Source organism: Manacus vitellinus, unplaced genomic scaffold, assembly GCF_001715985.3.
Source record: "Manacus vitellinus isolate BGI_N305 unplaced genomic scaffold, ASM171598v3 scaffold_8_pilon, whole genome shotgun sequence".
NCBI lineage: Eukaryota > Metazoa > Chordata > Aves > Passeriformes > Pipridae > Manacus > Manacus vitellinus.
The window spans coordinates 20,205,952-20,222,319 of NW_021940864.1; the positions used below are offsets into that span (position 1 = coordinate 20,205,952).

Below are 16,368 nucleotides of genomic sequence, written 5' to 3' on the forward strand. Positions count from 1 at the left end.
CAGGGAAGCGATTCTTCCCCTGTACTCAGTGCTGGTGAGGCCACACCTGGAGTACTGTGTCCAGTTCTGGACCCCTCAGTTCAGGAAGGATATTGAGGTGCTGGAGCAGGTCCAGAGAAGAGCAACAAGGCTGGTGAAGGGACTCGAGCACAAGTCCTATGAGGAGAGGCTGAGGGAGCTGGGGCTGTTTAGCCTGGAGAAGAGGAGGCTCAGGGGAGACCTCATCACTCTCTACAACTCCCTGAAAGGAGTAATCAGGCGTTGGAATGGGCTGCCCAGGGAAGCGGTGGATTCACTGTCCCTGGAGGTTTTTAAGATGAGACTGGATGTGGCACTTAGTGCCATGGTCTAGTAACCAGGCTGAGGGTTGGACTTGATGATCTCAGAGGTCCTTTCCAACCCGGCTCATTCTATGATTCTATGCAAGGGCTACACTAGGCTAGTGGGCAGTAACAGAAAACATAAAGGCACTAGTGGTGAAAAGGAGCCTTTGTAAGCTATTGCAGTACCTCTACATCTTACAACACAGGCCTTTTAGTTAACTAAAAGCCATTGTATTGATATCAAAAAAGCATTGCACTTCTAACAAATGCTCATTCAGGCAACACTAAAGCAGTTAGGTCTAGATGTGAGAACACCATCAGCAGTATTAGCCTTATGCTCCAGTTTCTACTGTTTGACCCAGCTCAGTTTCATTCTCTGTCATCCAATTTTGCTATTCTTCTGTAACAGCTTCATCAAACCCGATGTGCCTCAAGTGAAATTAGTGAGTCTTAGTGTGTCTATGGCAGATGCGGGCTGGAACTAGGCATCCCCTGACCTAGGGGAGGAGAAATGGGCTCGCCTTGATGCATGACTTCATCAGATACAGATCACTCCCTTTCCTTCCTTCCCCTGCCCACATGAGGTCATATTACCTGTGGAGGAGAGGACTAACCTCATCCCCAGCATTATCTTGAAATACCAGCAACTGCTCTATTTAGACGATTTAACAGTATTGCAACATCTGACACTATTGCAAAGTTTTTTGTTAAGAACTTGATACAGATTCAAATGACCAGTGGATGTTAATCTAGAGAAAGAAGTATTACTTACCCAAAGGTGCAAAATTGTGAATTCCTTCTGCATTATCAGGTTCCGAAGCTAGAACTCTAGCTTTCAAACTGCTATCTGTCGCTTTGGTGGGACCAGAATCAAGAAATTTCATAATAGTTGAAACCATGCTTCTTGCTGTGTTAACAATAGCTCTTGTGCTTGTTACCATGTTGTTACAGATAAGCTGAACACCACCTGTATATAGTGTGGGCAGACAGAAAAAACCCCAATACTGCTCAGAAGCATGCAATAGATTCCACACAAGCAAAGGCCTATTTAGTAAACTGGCCCCTCTAGACACGTACATGGATTCTTTCTTTAAGTGCAAAAAAAATCCATAATAAATTTTTTACTTGATGCAGCTAAAGAAAAAACAATCTTACCCATATCGTGGAAAGCCTTCAGTGCCTCACTTGTATCCAACACTCGTAAAATGAACCAGAGCAGTGGCTCAGATAACTGACAAGTGGCAAGAGAGCCCTGGAAGAAAAATATATAAGAAATATGTGGTTTCATACAAAATTAGTATGGTAGAAATATGCATGACAGCTCTCAGCCTCCCCTTCTAGTAGGCAAAACTCCTAGAGAGGAAATGCCACCACAGTTGACCTCTCTGTCATAGGAATGCAGAGAGGAATACCATGCTCCACATGGTTCAATTCCTTATGTAAGAGAAGTCTTTGTGGTAAAGAAAAGATCAAATGCACGGGGTGAGCAGCTGAAGGGAAATAAGAATATTGAACATTAAAGTGCACACTAATATGAACACAATAAATGTCTTTCCCACCTGCACATAACACCATATCCAATCCATCTTCAAGCCTTTGGCCAGGAACATTTACAGGAATGTCAAAATATCCTTACAGAAAGTGTCTCTCTCTCTCTCTCATGGGCAACAGAGGGAGGCTCCCTAACTGCAGCACCCAATTGAAGTGAGGTTGTAAAAAATATTAACATCTCTTTTACACAGCGTTAACTCAGTTTCTGATCTTATAATGGATCACAGAATTTAGTACTATAAATTTCCTTGAAGCACAGCAGGCCTAAGGGAACTTACCTGTCTTCCCATGTACCCACAGGCCATGTAGGTAAGAATTGGCTGAAGCATCACTTGAACTGTTGTTGCTTTTTTGCTAAGTGTTGTCAGGATAGTGAACAACCCGTCTCCGACTGATATTGCATCTAAGCCACCGTGAAAGTTTTCATGTTTAGTGAGATGCAAGCCACTTGCACCTTAGTGAAAACAGAAATAATTCAAAGGTCACCAACTGATATTTATCAAACCATTATAGCACATAAGAGAACTCAAGGATATTTAAATGCTCACATGGATTTTACTAAGTACAAATGGACCAGTTTTCAAGATCATATAAATTGCCATTAGTGTTCCTGAAATTCTGCTTCTCAGTGTTATAGCTCAGGATTTATGCATGAGGATTTTCTGAATATCAATATTCGCCAGTATTGATTATACACTACCGAGATGAAGGACAGAAAGCAAATTAATAGTCTTCCCAAGGAAGAGATTACTTCCATAAAAACTACTGTCTCATGAATCATATGACTTCAGTCTGGAAGAGCTTTTAAAACTGGGTTTAGATTGGAATGCGAGGACACCATGGAATAATCCCGTCCCATTTAGAGAAATTCAAGTTATACTAAAAATGATAATAAAAACCAGTGTGCTCAAGTGATCTTTGGAATGCGCCTTAGATAAACATTTTGGCAAGAGAATTCACAGGTGTAGTACTTTAACCACCTTCAAGTTGTCAAGAAAGCAAATATTGATAAGCATTGGGTGCATGGAAACAGAGAAAGAAGTCTTAAGACTCAGCCTTTGCCCACTCTAGCAAAGTTAAATGTAACGAATTATAAAGCTGAGGTCAAATAAGGTGAGTCTGCTATGAGGACTTCCAGGTGAGGAGAAGGTAGCATAGGAGGTGAATACTGTTAAGTGTATGATTTTCATAGTTTGTTAATGACAAAGCATAAAACCCTAATGAAACAGACAAGATGGTCATAAAAGAAAAACCAGAGAGAAAAACGTTTCAAATTCATGTGGCAAGTGAATTATTCAAGGCCACCCGGCATCCTGACCAGCTGGCTCACCAGTTGCAGTATATTAACATTATTAGCACAAATTTTTACACCAGAGTCACTATCTATCAGCACACATTTGCAGACATCTTGTTTACCTTTCCTGGGAGTACCTTTCCATGCTGCATTAGTTATTATATGTTTACTAGTATAAGCTGATAACTGATTTTTGGATCATATATACCTTGGCTGCAGTCTAGGAAAAATGTTTTGTTCACAGAAATTGTCTGGAGAGAGCTTAATAGAGTTTTTGATGAAGGAACTACAACCACAAACAGCTGTCTTGCATCTTCCCAAAATACATGAACAAATTAGTTTCAATAACTTATATTTAAAGACCTTGGAAGGAACAATCCACTGAAGGAATCAGCTGGCCCAGTATCCTGAATTCAATGAAAAACATTTTGAAACAACACTATCTTTCTGAATTGCCTTTTAAAAAACGCGAAACAACTGCTGGACAGAAATTAGCAGTTTAGAAAGACATCAAATTTGAGGAGAATAATATGTGAATATCACTCAAAAAAACCACATAGTCAGAACAAAACCCCATTCCCAGAACAAACTACTTTCAGTGTTCATAGTGTATTTGCAATATGACACTAACTACCCAGAGTAATTGAGGACATGTTCTGGAATTAATTTCAGGAAGGTTCCAACAGCACAATCCAGGTTTGTCAAATCCTGTCTCCTGGTTATTTGACTACTGGAGATTACTATTTTTTCCTATTTTTTGTGCTTTTATGCCAAAATGAACCACTGGTCTAATATACATCCAACGAGTACACTGTTTTCTGATAACAGCGTTGATTAACAGTCTCACATCTGCTTAAAAGCGATCAGCACAGGAAAGGCCAGAGCAACTTTCTTCAAAACAAGGGAATCACTATAAAAAGGAAAAATTTTACAATTATTACACCTGAAACAGAGTGCAAGGTCTTTGTCTGCACTCCTGCAAAATGTTTTTCCAGTTTTGCACACATGGAAACATTCACAGTATTTCAGCCAGTGGTGTAATTTGTGCAAATAAACTCTTTGCTATCATCACTACTCAGAAGCAAGTCACATAGGTTGTCTCTCTGAGAAAATGTACCTCAGATACAAGTCTGACAAACAGAAACTTTGCTGTTCAAAGTACGATCATCTTCCTCACTTGTTCACAGGAGGAAGATCTGACCCACAAATATATTACTGGAACTCCTAGAATGCGATATTAATGTGATTTCTGGTAAAACAGAGGAAAAGTTTATGTATTCTGTGAAAGGGACAATATTGTAATTTGTCTTTTGCAGAAACTATTAAAAAAAGGAAAACAATACATAGAGAACAACTGAGGTAAGGTATCTGTAGTACAAACTTTAGACTCATTCTAACCCACACATAGAGGTGTGTGATGGCTACAGACTTAAATACAGGAAATTCCATTTAAACATATGAAAAAGGCTTTTCTGTCTCAAGAATGATTGAACATTGTAACAGGTTGGCCAGGACAGTTGTGGAGTTTCTACCCCTGAGGAATTAAAAGCCAACTGGACTGAGGTATTGAGCAACTTGTTGTCTGAGGCAGGTTCTGAGTTGACTCTGTTTTGTGCAGGAAGGTTGGACTAGACAATCTCCAGAGGCCCCTTTAACATTAACCATTCTGAGATTCAGCAAATTCGAATGCCAAACACATTCCTGTTTGGTTTCAATTACTGTCTCCCACCTCATGATAGGAGTTTTTTTACATATCTCTTCCCCCTTTCACTTCTTCTCTGTCTCTTTTTTCCTGTCATTTCTGTGACACATTCTTTCATGTCTACACCCAAGTTATGAGTTAGTAGAAGTTTTAAATGTTTCACCACCCCTAAAGAATGTCCGCTTTTTTCAGGAAATACCTACCAATAATCATTGCCATAGCACTGCTGTTACACTGGCCAAGCGCAGACAAAATCTGGCTCATAATTTGCTGGTTGGCTAACACCAAGTCTGCCACATATGCAGTTGATCCTTGAGTATTAGGGTTGCTTCCATTGCCATCTTTGCCTCCTGAAACCTTTTCTTCATCAGACACGCTGTCTGTAGTACTGCTTGCTACTGGAACACGGGCACTGTATTCTCGGTTACTGGAGAGCGGCAGTTGAACTAAAATGTTTATCAGCTTTAATAAATCAAACATAAGTTGATCCCTTGTCATTTCTCCACAAACTGCTTTGGCATCACCTGGACGGATAATATTGGCAAAAAGCCCTCCAAAACATGCTCGAGCACCCACAGAGCTGTCTGAGCCGCTGCGAGACATTACTTTGTCTGAACATGTAATGTAATGATGCACAAGAAAGGTTATGGACTCAATTACTGCAGAAATAGTGCTAACTGATACAACTTCAAAATTCTGTTCCAGGGTAAATTCCAAGAGTTTCACTTGTGCGTCCAATGGTCCCTGGCCTGTCTGGAAAGCACCCCTGAAAGACAAAAAAAAAAAAAAAGGAAAAAGAAAAAAGAGATATTACAAGCTGCCACTTATAATTTTTTAATATATTGGTCATTACATAGCCTGCTCATGCCATCACTTTCTTGACACCTCAAAGGATCAAAAAGTGACCTTCTAAAAAGTCTAGGATCCAGCTTTTGTTTTGTTTAGAATTCAGTTCGTTTTGTAGGTATAGACTTGGAATACAGTCCTGTTCAGTTCTGGATGAAAAGTGTCTTATGTTTGCAAGAAAATACCCATGGGAAGCAGTCCCCTAACACTTTAACACCATTAGATTATTTCTTTTCTTAAAGGAAATCATGATGGGTTTTTTTTCTTCCCAAGGGTTTGTTTTTTGTATGTCCCCAGTCCCCACTCCAGAGGTAGGATGAAGAATGGTCAGGTTTTTGCTATCTAAATAGTAACTATACATAAGACTATGAGAAGGTACTCAAAATATCACAGGCTAGTGTGGGTAGATTGATTGCTTGAAGGATCTCTCTTAGGGATACGTTTATTTAACCAATTGCTTTTACACGTATAGTGGTGGACTACAAAATGAACCTTTTGAATCAATATATCTAAAATAGAACTTATGCTAATTCTTGAAGCATTACTTACTGATTTTTTATATACTTCTCTGTATCTTTTCACATTGATTAATGTTCCTGTAACTTTTAAAATTACATACAGACCCAAACAGTTTATAGAAAAAGCCTTGAAGAAAATATTTGGCATTTACTAATTCTAAAGAGTAAAATACTGCTCTGCTCTTCTTCACAATTAATTGTATGCCTTGATCAGTAACTACCTGAGTTCTTAGAAATAACAATCTAAATCCTTTTCTGGTGCTCTGCTTCCCATTTTATGATATTTCAGTCTCCCACTTGGTTTGACTCAAAAAAACCCTAACACATTTCAAAACCCACCCTTTCAGTGCTCTCATTAGCTTATTTCAAATAAATGCTAGCATGCAGACATGTATTCCGAGATTCACTGTGAATTAATGATTTTATTGTATTATGACATGTTTTATATAAGTCGTTGATCATCAATGTAACCTGGCAAACACCACCCCCATAAATTAAGTCACTAAGGTAAAATCTCTTAGAAGGCAGAAATCATTTTCTTTAAGATTAAACAATAGGTAACACCAAAGTGCCACCTACTGGGAAGCCAGAACTGAGGAAGCTCATCCCTAACTGTACAAAGCCTTTGTCTGGGGACGAGCATAACATCTATACTAGAACAAAATTATTCCCAACGTGCTTCAGAATAAACAATTGCTGTATTTCCGGTGTAACATCGTATATACAGTCACTTGCCCGTTGACCAGCCTTGAAGAAGCAGAGCTGTAAAAGACAAGCCATAAGCTTTTATCTCTCTCCTGGCCAGAGGCACTTGACTACACTAGTGGGCATCAGTAGGCCCCAGGAGAGTCGGGCAGAGGATGTTTTCCACTGTCATGTGAAGAGAAAAAAACCTCACCAAAGACAAAGCAATAAATACGCATATTGCATAAAGAGAATTAAACAATCTTATATTTCATCCTACCCTGTGCAAAAAGCCATCCATATTATTTTCACAATCTACTGAATAATTTCTAAAATCTCGTGTTAATTCAGGCCTCTTAGAATGAATACTTTTTAAAATAGGTAAGCTCAACAGTGTCCTTATTTTAGGGATTACTTCAACAAGGCCTATATCTTAGCTCTAGTTAAAATCAGTTCAGAATTCTAGTGCTTCTCTTCACTGTCACTCACACACAGATGGCTGTGGGTGGATTCCAGATGCACTCTTCCACATGCCGGAAGCAGCTCAGAACCTGCTTGTAGTGCTGCAGCAACAATGAAGATTTCCATTGATACATAACTTGATAGTATGACAAGGTGGGATATATACATCTTAGTTATGATTCCCAATCACACAGATTTGAAAGAAAAAGAGGGCATGAAAGGAAAAAAAACATCAGTAAGATCTACCTTTCTGTTGAAAGTATATGTATTAATTTCAATAAAAATTCACTGAACATATGAGGACAAGTTGAAGAAAGGTGCACTTGTAATCGAGTAAGAAATTCTTGCATAGCTTGTGTTGCTGTTGGTCCAACCTAGAGGGAAAGACATTTTAGTATTATATATGAAGACTGAAATGTCTTCAAGAACATTAAGCAGTATCTACCAAAACCATCTTCTACAAACAGAGAAGTATTCTAAGTATTGCAAGTAGCTTAACTTGCTTTTTGAAAATTTGACAGCACTTCTACAGAACTAATCCATATCAATTTATATTACATATTTTTCAATTCCTAACCCTAAGTCAAAAGCAAGAAATTCAGTTCTTTGTCTAAGACCCGTTTTGCAGCTTGGGAATCTCTTTTCAGTAATGCAAATTATATCTCACACAGAATGCATTTCTGAGCTAATCCGAATGTTTTTTCACAAGCTACATATTTACATAAGTACTTTAAATTAGCAGCACTGTGCTGAGTTTAAGTTCTGGAATAGACTATATATTTTCTGGAAAATTTGCTGGGAAAAAAATAACCTGGAAATACCAGGTATTTTCTGCCTCTTAAACTGAGACTCTTGTCAAAAATTACATACAATTAACTTGGCCTTTTTTTAGTCACTATTTGTAGACATTTCAAAGACTGCAAAAAGCAAAAGAACACATTTGTTGAAATTAGGAGAGGCAGTGGACACCAGATGAATCCAGAAACTAAAAGCACAAATCAGGTAGCAAATAAAAGCATAATTTTAAATTCTGGAATTCTTAGATACTTAAAATCTTCATTGGCATTTTTATCCCAATCCAACAAGATTCAGGAAACTAAATGAATGGAATACTTCACTAACATCTCACATGGCATCCTCTCCCTGTGGCAAGTCTCCAGAGAGTTCCAAAAATATACTCGCACTACACAGAGTGTATCAACAACATGAACTTCCCTATGGTTGCTCATAGGAACCAACTAAGACTAGCCAGAAAAAGAAACAAGACAAGGATATAATACATAACAAATAACACATGCTTCTGTCCAGTGTGTTGAAATTCTACGACAAAGAGTTTTTCTCTTATTTTAATTGCTCATTACCTGTGGACTGTGTTGATTTGTTCCATGAGGATTAGTGCCAGAAAGAAATTTCACTAACACATGAATGAGGTTTGGATCTGACACCAACAATTGGGCAGTACTTTCCTGAGCTCCAATGGCACTGCTTGGACCAGCTTAAAAATAAAGACATAAAAATTAAATCTGTAATCTTAAGCATTAAGTGTAAATCAAACATTTATAATGCAAATTCCTTATATTTATTTCATGATACAGAAATATTCTCAGCTAAATCAGCAACTCAAAGCTGCTTACTCAGGACTACAATTTTAACTTTTCTTTTAAGTATACATATAAACCCCCAAAACTGTTCCATCACTGTTCCAAGCTTGCTAAGGCAGAATTCCTGAAAATAGCAATTAATTTTGTAGAAGCAATACATACAGACATTTTGACTTGTTTCTTTTTGTTAGTCCAACATTTTAACAAGGCTTAAGTGCATTTTTTAGTTTGTCAGACAGAGACCAAGTGTTCAGTTATCCTGTAAAAAATCAAAATATTTTTGTCCTTGGCACATGCACAGACTTCTCATCATTGACTAAAACTGCAGGGAGTTTAACAGATCAGAACTCTGAAGACCAGAATTTGAATTACAATACACCCTTCAGTGATTGAATGAATGAGCTTTATTAAATGTGAACTCTTACTCCTTCAGTAGTGATATATTGAATCAATTCAAAACACAGCTTGAAAAAAAGCACAGCCACTTACTGAATAAAAATATAGTCTTATATTATTACACCTATCTAAATGAAGTTACAGTTTATTACATGCTGAAGATGTGATCTCTTTCAGACTATGTCATCATATATAAAAGTTTAAATGATGCTCTGGAACAACAGCTTGGATGGCACTCCTTCATATCCCAAGATAAGTTTCTTAATTAGGGAAGTTGTTAAAAGAAACAAATCCTGACCTACTTACTAGTCATTCTGTTTTTCAGAGTCTTCATGATTCACAATAATTTCCTTAAACTAAGGAGAGTTAAACTAAAGATCACAACCAGAAGGGAAACATCTTTGTCAAAACCAGAACTAAACTCTGACTGCTTCTATCTCAGCTGAAACACTTTCGGCACAATGAAACAAATACAGCATTGGAAAAACACTTGCTCTGAGAAGAAATCCTTACAGGAAGATGGGAGGAGAAGATAACTCAGAGTAAGTTTTCCCTTTATCAAATCTTAGACTATAAACAGATATTTTTAAACTATAAACAGATTTCTTGCTTTAGATAAAATGTAGAAAACTAATGCTTACAATACAAATAATTTTGCATTGATTTATCAAGATCAGTAGTGGAACAAGCCTGGCTTGTTCAAGTATGGTTATGACTGATGGTATGGCAATAGCTGCAGTTGAATAAAAGCAAGAAAGCATCCCATGGTATTCCAGTTCCACTGTAGACAACAAGCCTGCTCTAGCACACATTTGATAATGCAAAGGATGAACAGGTTAAGGCTTGTCTGGGTGGGGGACAAGCCTGTAAGAAGAAAGTACACAATTTCACATTTTTTTTTAAAGAAAACTGAAGATGTCAGAAAAACAGAGAGGCCTTCCATTGCAGGATGTGCCTTTATACAGCAGTCTGGGTGAACTGATAAAGTTTATTTTCCCCCTACTGAATCTGAGCATTTACTAAATAAAATGTAGAGAACACTGATTTTTCCTCTAAGGAAACTAGGTATATAGGTTGTTGGAGAGTGGTTATGGTGTTGGTTGGCTGGTTTTGGGGGGTGTTTTTGAGTATATCATGATATAAGTTGAAAATGAAACTGATACTCAGGTTACTAAGAGCCCCCTAAGCTCATAGCTCTTGAATTTATACTTACTACTGCCTTTTGTCGTTGGATTTTTGTTTGTTTGTTTTTTAAACTTCCACTTATAAACTAATTTGAAATTTAAGACAAATCATTATCACTAAAATTACATTCAGCTGCAGTTGACATAAGTAAGGGGCTTGTATTTTAGATACTAAAAGGGAAAAAAGCCTCATTTTATAACTACACACATCTAGCAAGGCTAATTTAAATTATTCCCAATGGACTGTAATTGACATCTTAGTGGTTTAAAAATAATTCAATAAATAAACCTAACCACAATCTGTCAATACAGTCAAGACCTGAACAATTTGTGCTTCATCTTGAATATTCTAAGTTGATGAGAACTTCTATGAGATGCTGTCTGCAATGACTCAAGAGACTATTATAAGCCCCAGTTCTGAACAAAAGAACACAAAACCCAAAATAATTGATTGAAGAAGTGCTCTGATGGATCTCACCTTCAATGGTCAAGAATCTAATACAGATTATATCACTCTTTAAATGTGACAACTCAATGTCATTGAGAAAGAAGATTATGTTGAATTATCAGTTGCTGAGGAATCCTGGCACAGAAGAGATCTGATGGGTGCTTATACCTACTTAGCTGTTGGTTCCCTCAGTGAATATAGGGATATACAGCTGTGTTAATCCACACACATGTATAGGAGACACACTTTCAACCCTATTCTTTACCCTCCAGCAAGCTTGCATCTCCAACCCTTTCCAACTCAACTCCAACCTTGGGCTTACAATCCTAGATACAAAAAAAATCCACAACCATGTGCACATGCTGAATTGTGCCCGTGATGAATCACATTGCTCTTGAGCAGCCTTTTATTCACATAATCACCTACTGATCTCAGGCAATTACCAAAGAAACTCCTGCAAACACACAGCTGCCTGTTAGTGTCAGAGCAGACCACTTAGCCTCATACAATTTGGAAGAGATTCAGGTATGATCTCAGTGATACACACCACATAAATTTTGGAAAATGGCACTCTACAGTCACAAACTGGAGTGTTGACAATACATGTGCTTGTTAACTGCAGGCACTGTTATCCTACAAATCTGTCCACGTTCCATTCTCAGATATCAAGAATAAGATTATAATCTCAGTTTGTGAATATTACTTAAGTCTCTTTCATTAATTTACTCAGAGCTCAACTGCTTTACTTAATAGCAAAAATTTCAGCAGATTTTCATAAGACTGAATCTAAATAACATCACAGAAAGGGGACAGAAGGTAAAAATTTTAAGAAAAAGCCGCACCCCAAAGTCAATGATTTGAAATGGCAAATATGAAAAAAGATTCATAAGAATCTTTGATGAAAATTCTGGAGAAAAACTGTGCCACCTCAGGACAGCAAACTGCTTCATAGAAGTGTGATCTTCAGGTGGCTCATGCCTTCTTCTGTAAGTACCGTCACTAGTCATATGCTTGGAGGGAAAACAGAATTTAAAAGAGCTCTTATGTGGCTAACATGTAGGTTTTAAAACATTCCAGTGTCTACGTTCTCACTATTTGGTATTTCTTTAGCCTTGAGGACAAGGTCACCAAAGCTTTCCTCATGACAGCTGTCCTATGATAGTGAGCCATATAGAAACTTAATTTCCTCATTTAAAAATTACTTCCTTTAATTTCTATCAGTCCTGTGTCAAAATCTCATCCACAAAGTGACATTATTTCTAGTGTGCTATGGAGCAATATAGAGAATGTGAGATAAGCTGGTGTGCATAGGGAAATGAAATGAAGTGGCTGGATTTCTTTTTTAATAGATTCAGCTTCTGGGAGCTTATTTCCAGATAGTTTAACATATGTAGTGATTGGAGCTTGCATATTTACAAAAATATTCCTACCACATCAGAAGAACATGAATCTCTCTCATAGCACCTTAATCCTTCCTCTCTGATACTTCTTCACATACTATAAAGCCAATTTCCAGGGATCGTCAGAATCACAGAATATTCTGAGTTGGAAGGGACTCATAAGGATCACCCAGTCCAACTCTAGTCCTAAAATGCACCTTTAAAAGACATTGCCTATCTACTTATAATGACATTCTCTTTTGTCAGTAGGGTTTTTGTTTCCCATGGTACAAGCAATTCAAGGAGCTCACTCTTGAAAAGCTTGAAATTACGGAGAACCAACAAAAGTACTCATATGAGAAAGGGAATGTTCTGGATTGGAATCAACACTCGTTCTTACATCACTAAAACAGGCAACATAAAAAAAACAAAACCAACCCCAAACCCAAACTTACCATTAAGCTGCATATTTGTCATGAGTGTTAGGCTGTGAAGCACAAGGCACCACGTCCGGAGTAAGGTATTAGGATACCATGCCAGAACTGACAGGAAGCTAGTTACTGAAGCTGTCAAGAAAAACAGGTTTTTCCAAGCTTTAATCTTTAGGATATTACTATAGATTTCTTCTTTTTACTGTAAGGTGCTATATTTAGTATTGTTATTTACTTTGTTTTGACAACCATTGTTCCAGGAAATTAGGAAAAGAAGCCTCACCAACACTTCACAGGAATTGGCCCACAGAACTTTCTACAGTGCCCAGATCCTGACATCTCAAAGAAAACAATGTAAAGAAACTGGTTTCAAAATGCTCTCATGGAAGTCAGCATAACAGGTTCATTATATCAGGCATAAATATTTTATATTATCACCAAAAGATGCCTCGGATTTTCTCAACTATGCAGTATAACATATTATAGAAAAAAAAAAATTCAACATGTCTTTGTATCAGATTAGTAGTCCGATGCTAAAAAGTAATAAGGTTTTCACATTCTACTGACCCCTTTCTTAAGAGAAGGATCATAGGATGGTATACAATGAGATGAAATCTGTCAGAAAAGTGCATACAGTTGCACAGTTCATCTTATACTAAGAAGTGTATTTTGAAGAGTCCTCTTGGGAATAATGATGAATTAAACCCCACAAATTTTACAATTTAATTTCTAAGGAGATTATGAAAATTCAATGAATAACTCTCAGTTACACATTAGCAACATATTTTGCAAGTTAAGACAGTGAGCCCAAGAGTTCTTTAACAAGAACAAAAAATTATCCCAATACTGATCTTATAAAAAGTACTTACTGTAGTACTTTTTATTAGCAAATATTGGGTATTAAAAAAAAACAAACACCAATAAAACAAACTTATTTCCCATATTTAATATATTTTACCTTGGTTCAGGGAAACGACAGGTATTCGGTTAGCATTATAAAGGAAGATATCAGCGCCATTATCTTTACTTCCAGAGGAGCTGGAATTCAGGCTTAATGTGAGCCATAACTGTAATAGGGATTCAAGCTGGAAAAAAAGGAAACAAACCTCACCATGAGACCGAACTCAGAACCCTAGAGCAATAAAAGTTTCAATTTTAAAAACTTTATCAATATTCTCAGCTGCTACTGTTTCACTGATAACACACCCACTCTCTCCTTTACAGGATTTGAAAACTCTGCTAAACATAATGTTCAAGGTAAATTCAGCATAACTAGCAAATGCTTCTGCAATGTTTTTGTAATTGATTTGTTCTACATATATTAAAGTTTCTCTTAAGAACTTTCTTCAAACTTGCGTTGAAAAAGCAGCTTTACACACTGCTCAGAAATATTGTTATCATAACCTTACACCTGTAATACTGGTTTGCACATAAGCTTTTGAAATGTTATTAAAGTGATGTTTCCCAGTCAACCAAAATTATTCAAAAGGCCTATTTATTTAATGGGAAACCTCAGAGACACTGATGGGTACTCTGAATAATTCCCTTGAGGAAAATAACTCATTAGATATTCTGGGGAAGTATCAAGGTCGTTTACACTACAAACTGTATTCTGGATGAGATATTTAAAGAACAATTGAGGGATGGAGTCAGTTACTTTATTAAAATAAAAAGAGGCAGACAGGCATCCAATCATTTATATACAACGCACATGGCATTCCTTTAAATGAATCAAGAAAAGCATTGCTAAATCAATAACTTTTTAAAAAGCAAACTTTTAAATTTAACATATAGAATCACTAGATAATTCAGGTTGGAAAGGAGCTTTAGAAGTTACCCAATCCAATCTTCTGCTCAAAGAAAGGCTAGATTGCTTGGAGGTTTATCCAACTGCGTTTTGAAAACCTCCACAAATGGAGACTGAAAACTTTGTGACAGTTTTCATTAATAAGATAACAATTATCATTCAGTGAATATACAAACTTGTTTTTAAATACGAAAATGTATACCCACTTTTTCAGCTGTAACAAGATATGTCCTCTGATAAAAGCTTCTAGTAGCTTGTGTTACGTTATTAGTACTGCTGTCCATGAAAGATTCACAAGCAAAAAAGTACATAACATAACAGGTTACCTGAATCTTAAGTAGCAAGAAGTATAGAAAAACAACTTTTAGATTTAGAGAGAAATATTATAAAAGCATTTCAAAGTTCAAAATGCTATACCTGAACATGGTGGACTTGTAGCATGGAAAAGAGTTTGTTGAAGCACGCGCTCAGCATAGGTATAGATGACAACTGCACAATCAGCTGGGCATTTTGGTTAGCAGCATGTAATCCTCTCAGCAATGAGTCGTCTGTTCCACTAGGAGATTGCGTTACTAGAAAAAAAACAAGGTACCATCCCCCCATTAATTATTCTGAAAAGTTGCTAAAAGTAATTTCATTATTATTTCCTTGCATTTTATACTTAAGGAAAAGACACATTTTATAATTTACAAGAACATCTTCGATGCAGTGTTCAGTAGTGTTGGACTACTGACTACCATACTGTGAAAGGCATACTTGAATATCAGACATCTCCATCTCCACAAAAACCATTTGGAAAGTGAGTTATACAAATACATTTTCACAGTTCTTGCTAAACACATATTATAGCCGTGTCCTGATAACACAATGGTAAGACAAATAATTGGAACATCTCTTTCAGGCATTATGGCACAACTAGTGCAGACAATAATGAACTTCCAGAGAAGTAAAGACTGAGGATGTCACTAAACCTATTCCATCCCTAGATATTCAACCAATGACTGCATGCATATTAAGGTACCCAGAGGGCTACAAAGTAACACATTTTAACCAGATGGGCAGAACAACTCACTGAAAATAGGTTCAGAAGTAAACCACTCTATAAATGTTTTTAAAACAAAGTTTACTGAACAGCTGAGTTCAAAATTGTATGCAAATATTTTCATTCTCATCATAGAATAGGTGAAACTGGTGCAAAGCAGCTTTCAAACAGCAAGAAGGAAGCTTCACACAGGAAACTTAACCTTTTCTTGTACCTATTTTCATTTTCTGATCCTTTCCCTCCACTGTAGTATAAAGTATTGTAGAAGAAATCATGCATATTTGACCAGTTTCACAAAATGTCTTAGAGGTACATATGTAATTCAAAAATCTGAATAAAGAACTATCTCTAAAGCTTCACCTAACAAGAAAATTCAAGCAAAATACAACTTTGTACTAATTTTTTCTGCAGTCACTTAAAAAAATTTCAAAGCATGATGATCATCATGTGAAAAGAATGATTTGACAACATATAGTTACATGTAGGAGATGTATTTGTTAATGCTTGTAGAATGGAATCAGCCTCCAGCGTGGACATCATTTTCAGCATCAGTTCAGCCTGCTGTTCAAGTCCAACTTCTAGACGTGCATCTAAAGCTACACAAGGCAACAAACAGGGTAAAACTGAATTATATCAAGGTCATATATAGTTAGTTACTCTAACTTCTTGTGCAGGCAATATAGATATACAGTATACAGTA

The 16,368-nt window shown here is 36.8% G+C and overlaps 1 protein-coding gene across 1 annotated transcript in view; it reads right to left on the reverse strand.

Moving 5' to 3' along the window:
* BIRC6 (baculoviral IAP repeat containing 6) overlaps positions 1 to 16,368 on the reverse strand; it is a 173,569-nt gene that overhangs the window by 80,925 nt on the left and 76,276 nt on the right. Inside the window, 10 exon segments of the mRNA XM_029965115.1 lie at positions 1,096 to 1,290; positions 1,479 to 1,575; positions 2,153 to 2,328; positions 5,074 to 5,636; positions 7,627 to 7,754; positions 8,742 to 8,875; positions 12,844 to 12,954; positions 13,778 to 13,904; positions 15,044 to 15,198; positions 16,148 to 16,264. Coding sequence (XP_029820975.1) covers positions 1,096 to 1,290; positions 1,479 to 1,575; positions 2,153 to 2,328; positions 5,074 to 5,636; positions 7,627 to 7,754; positions 8,742 to 8,875; positions 12,844 to 12,954; positions 13,778 to 13,904; positions 15,044 to 15,198; positions 16,148 to 16,264 — 1,803 coding nt within the window.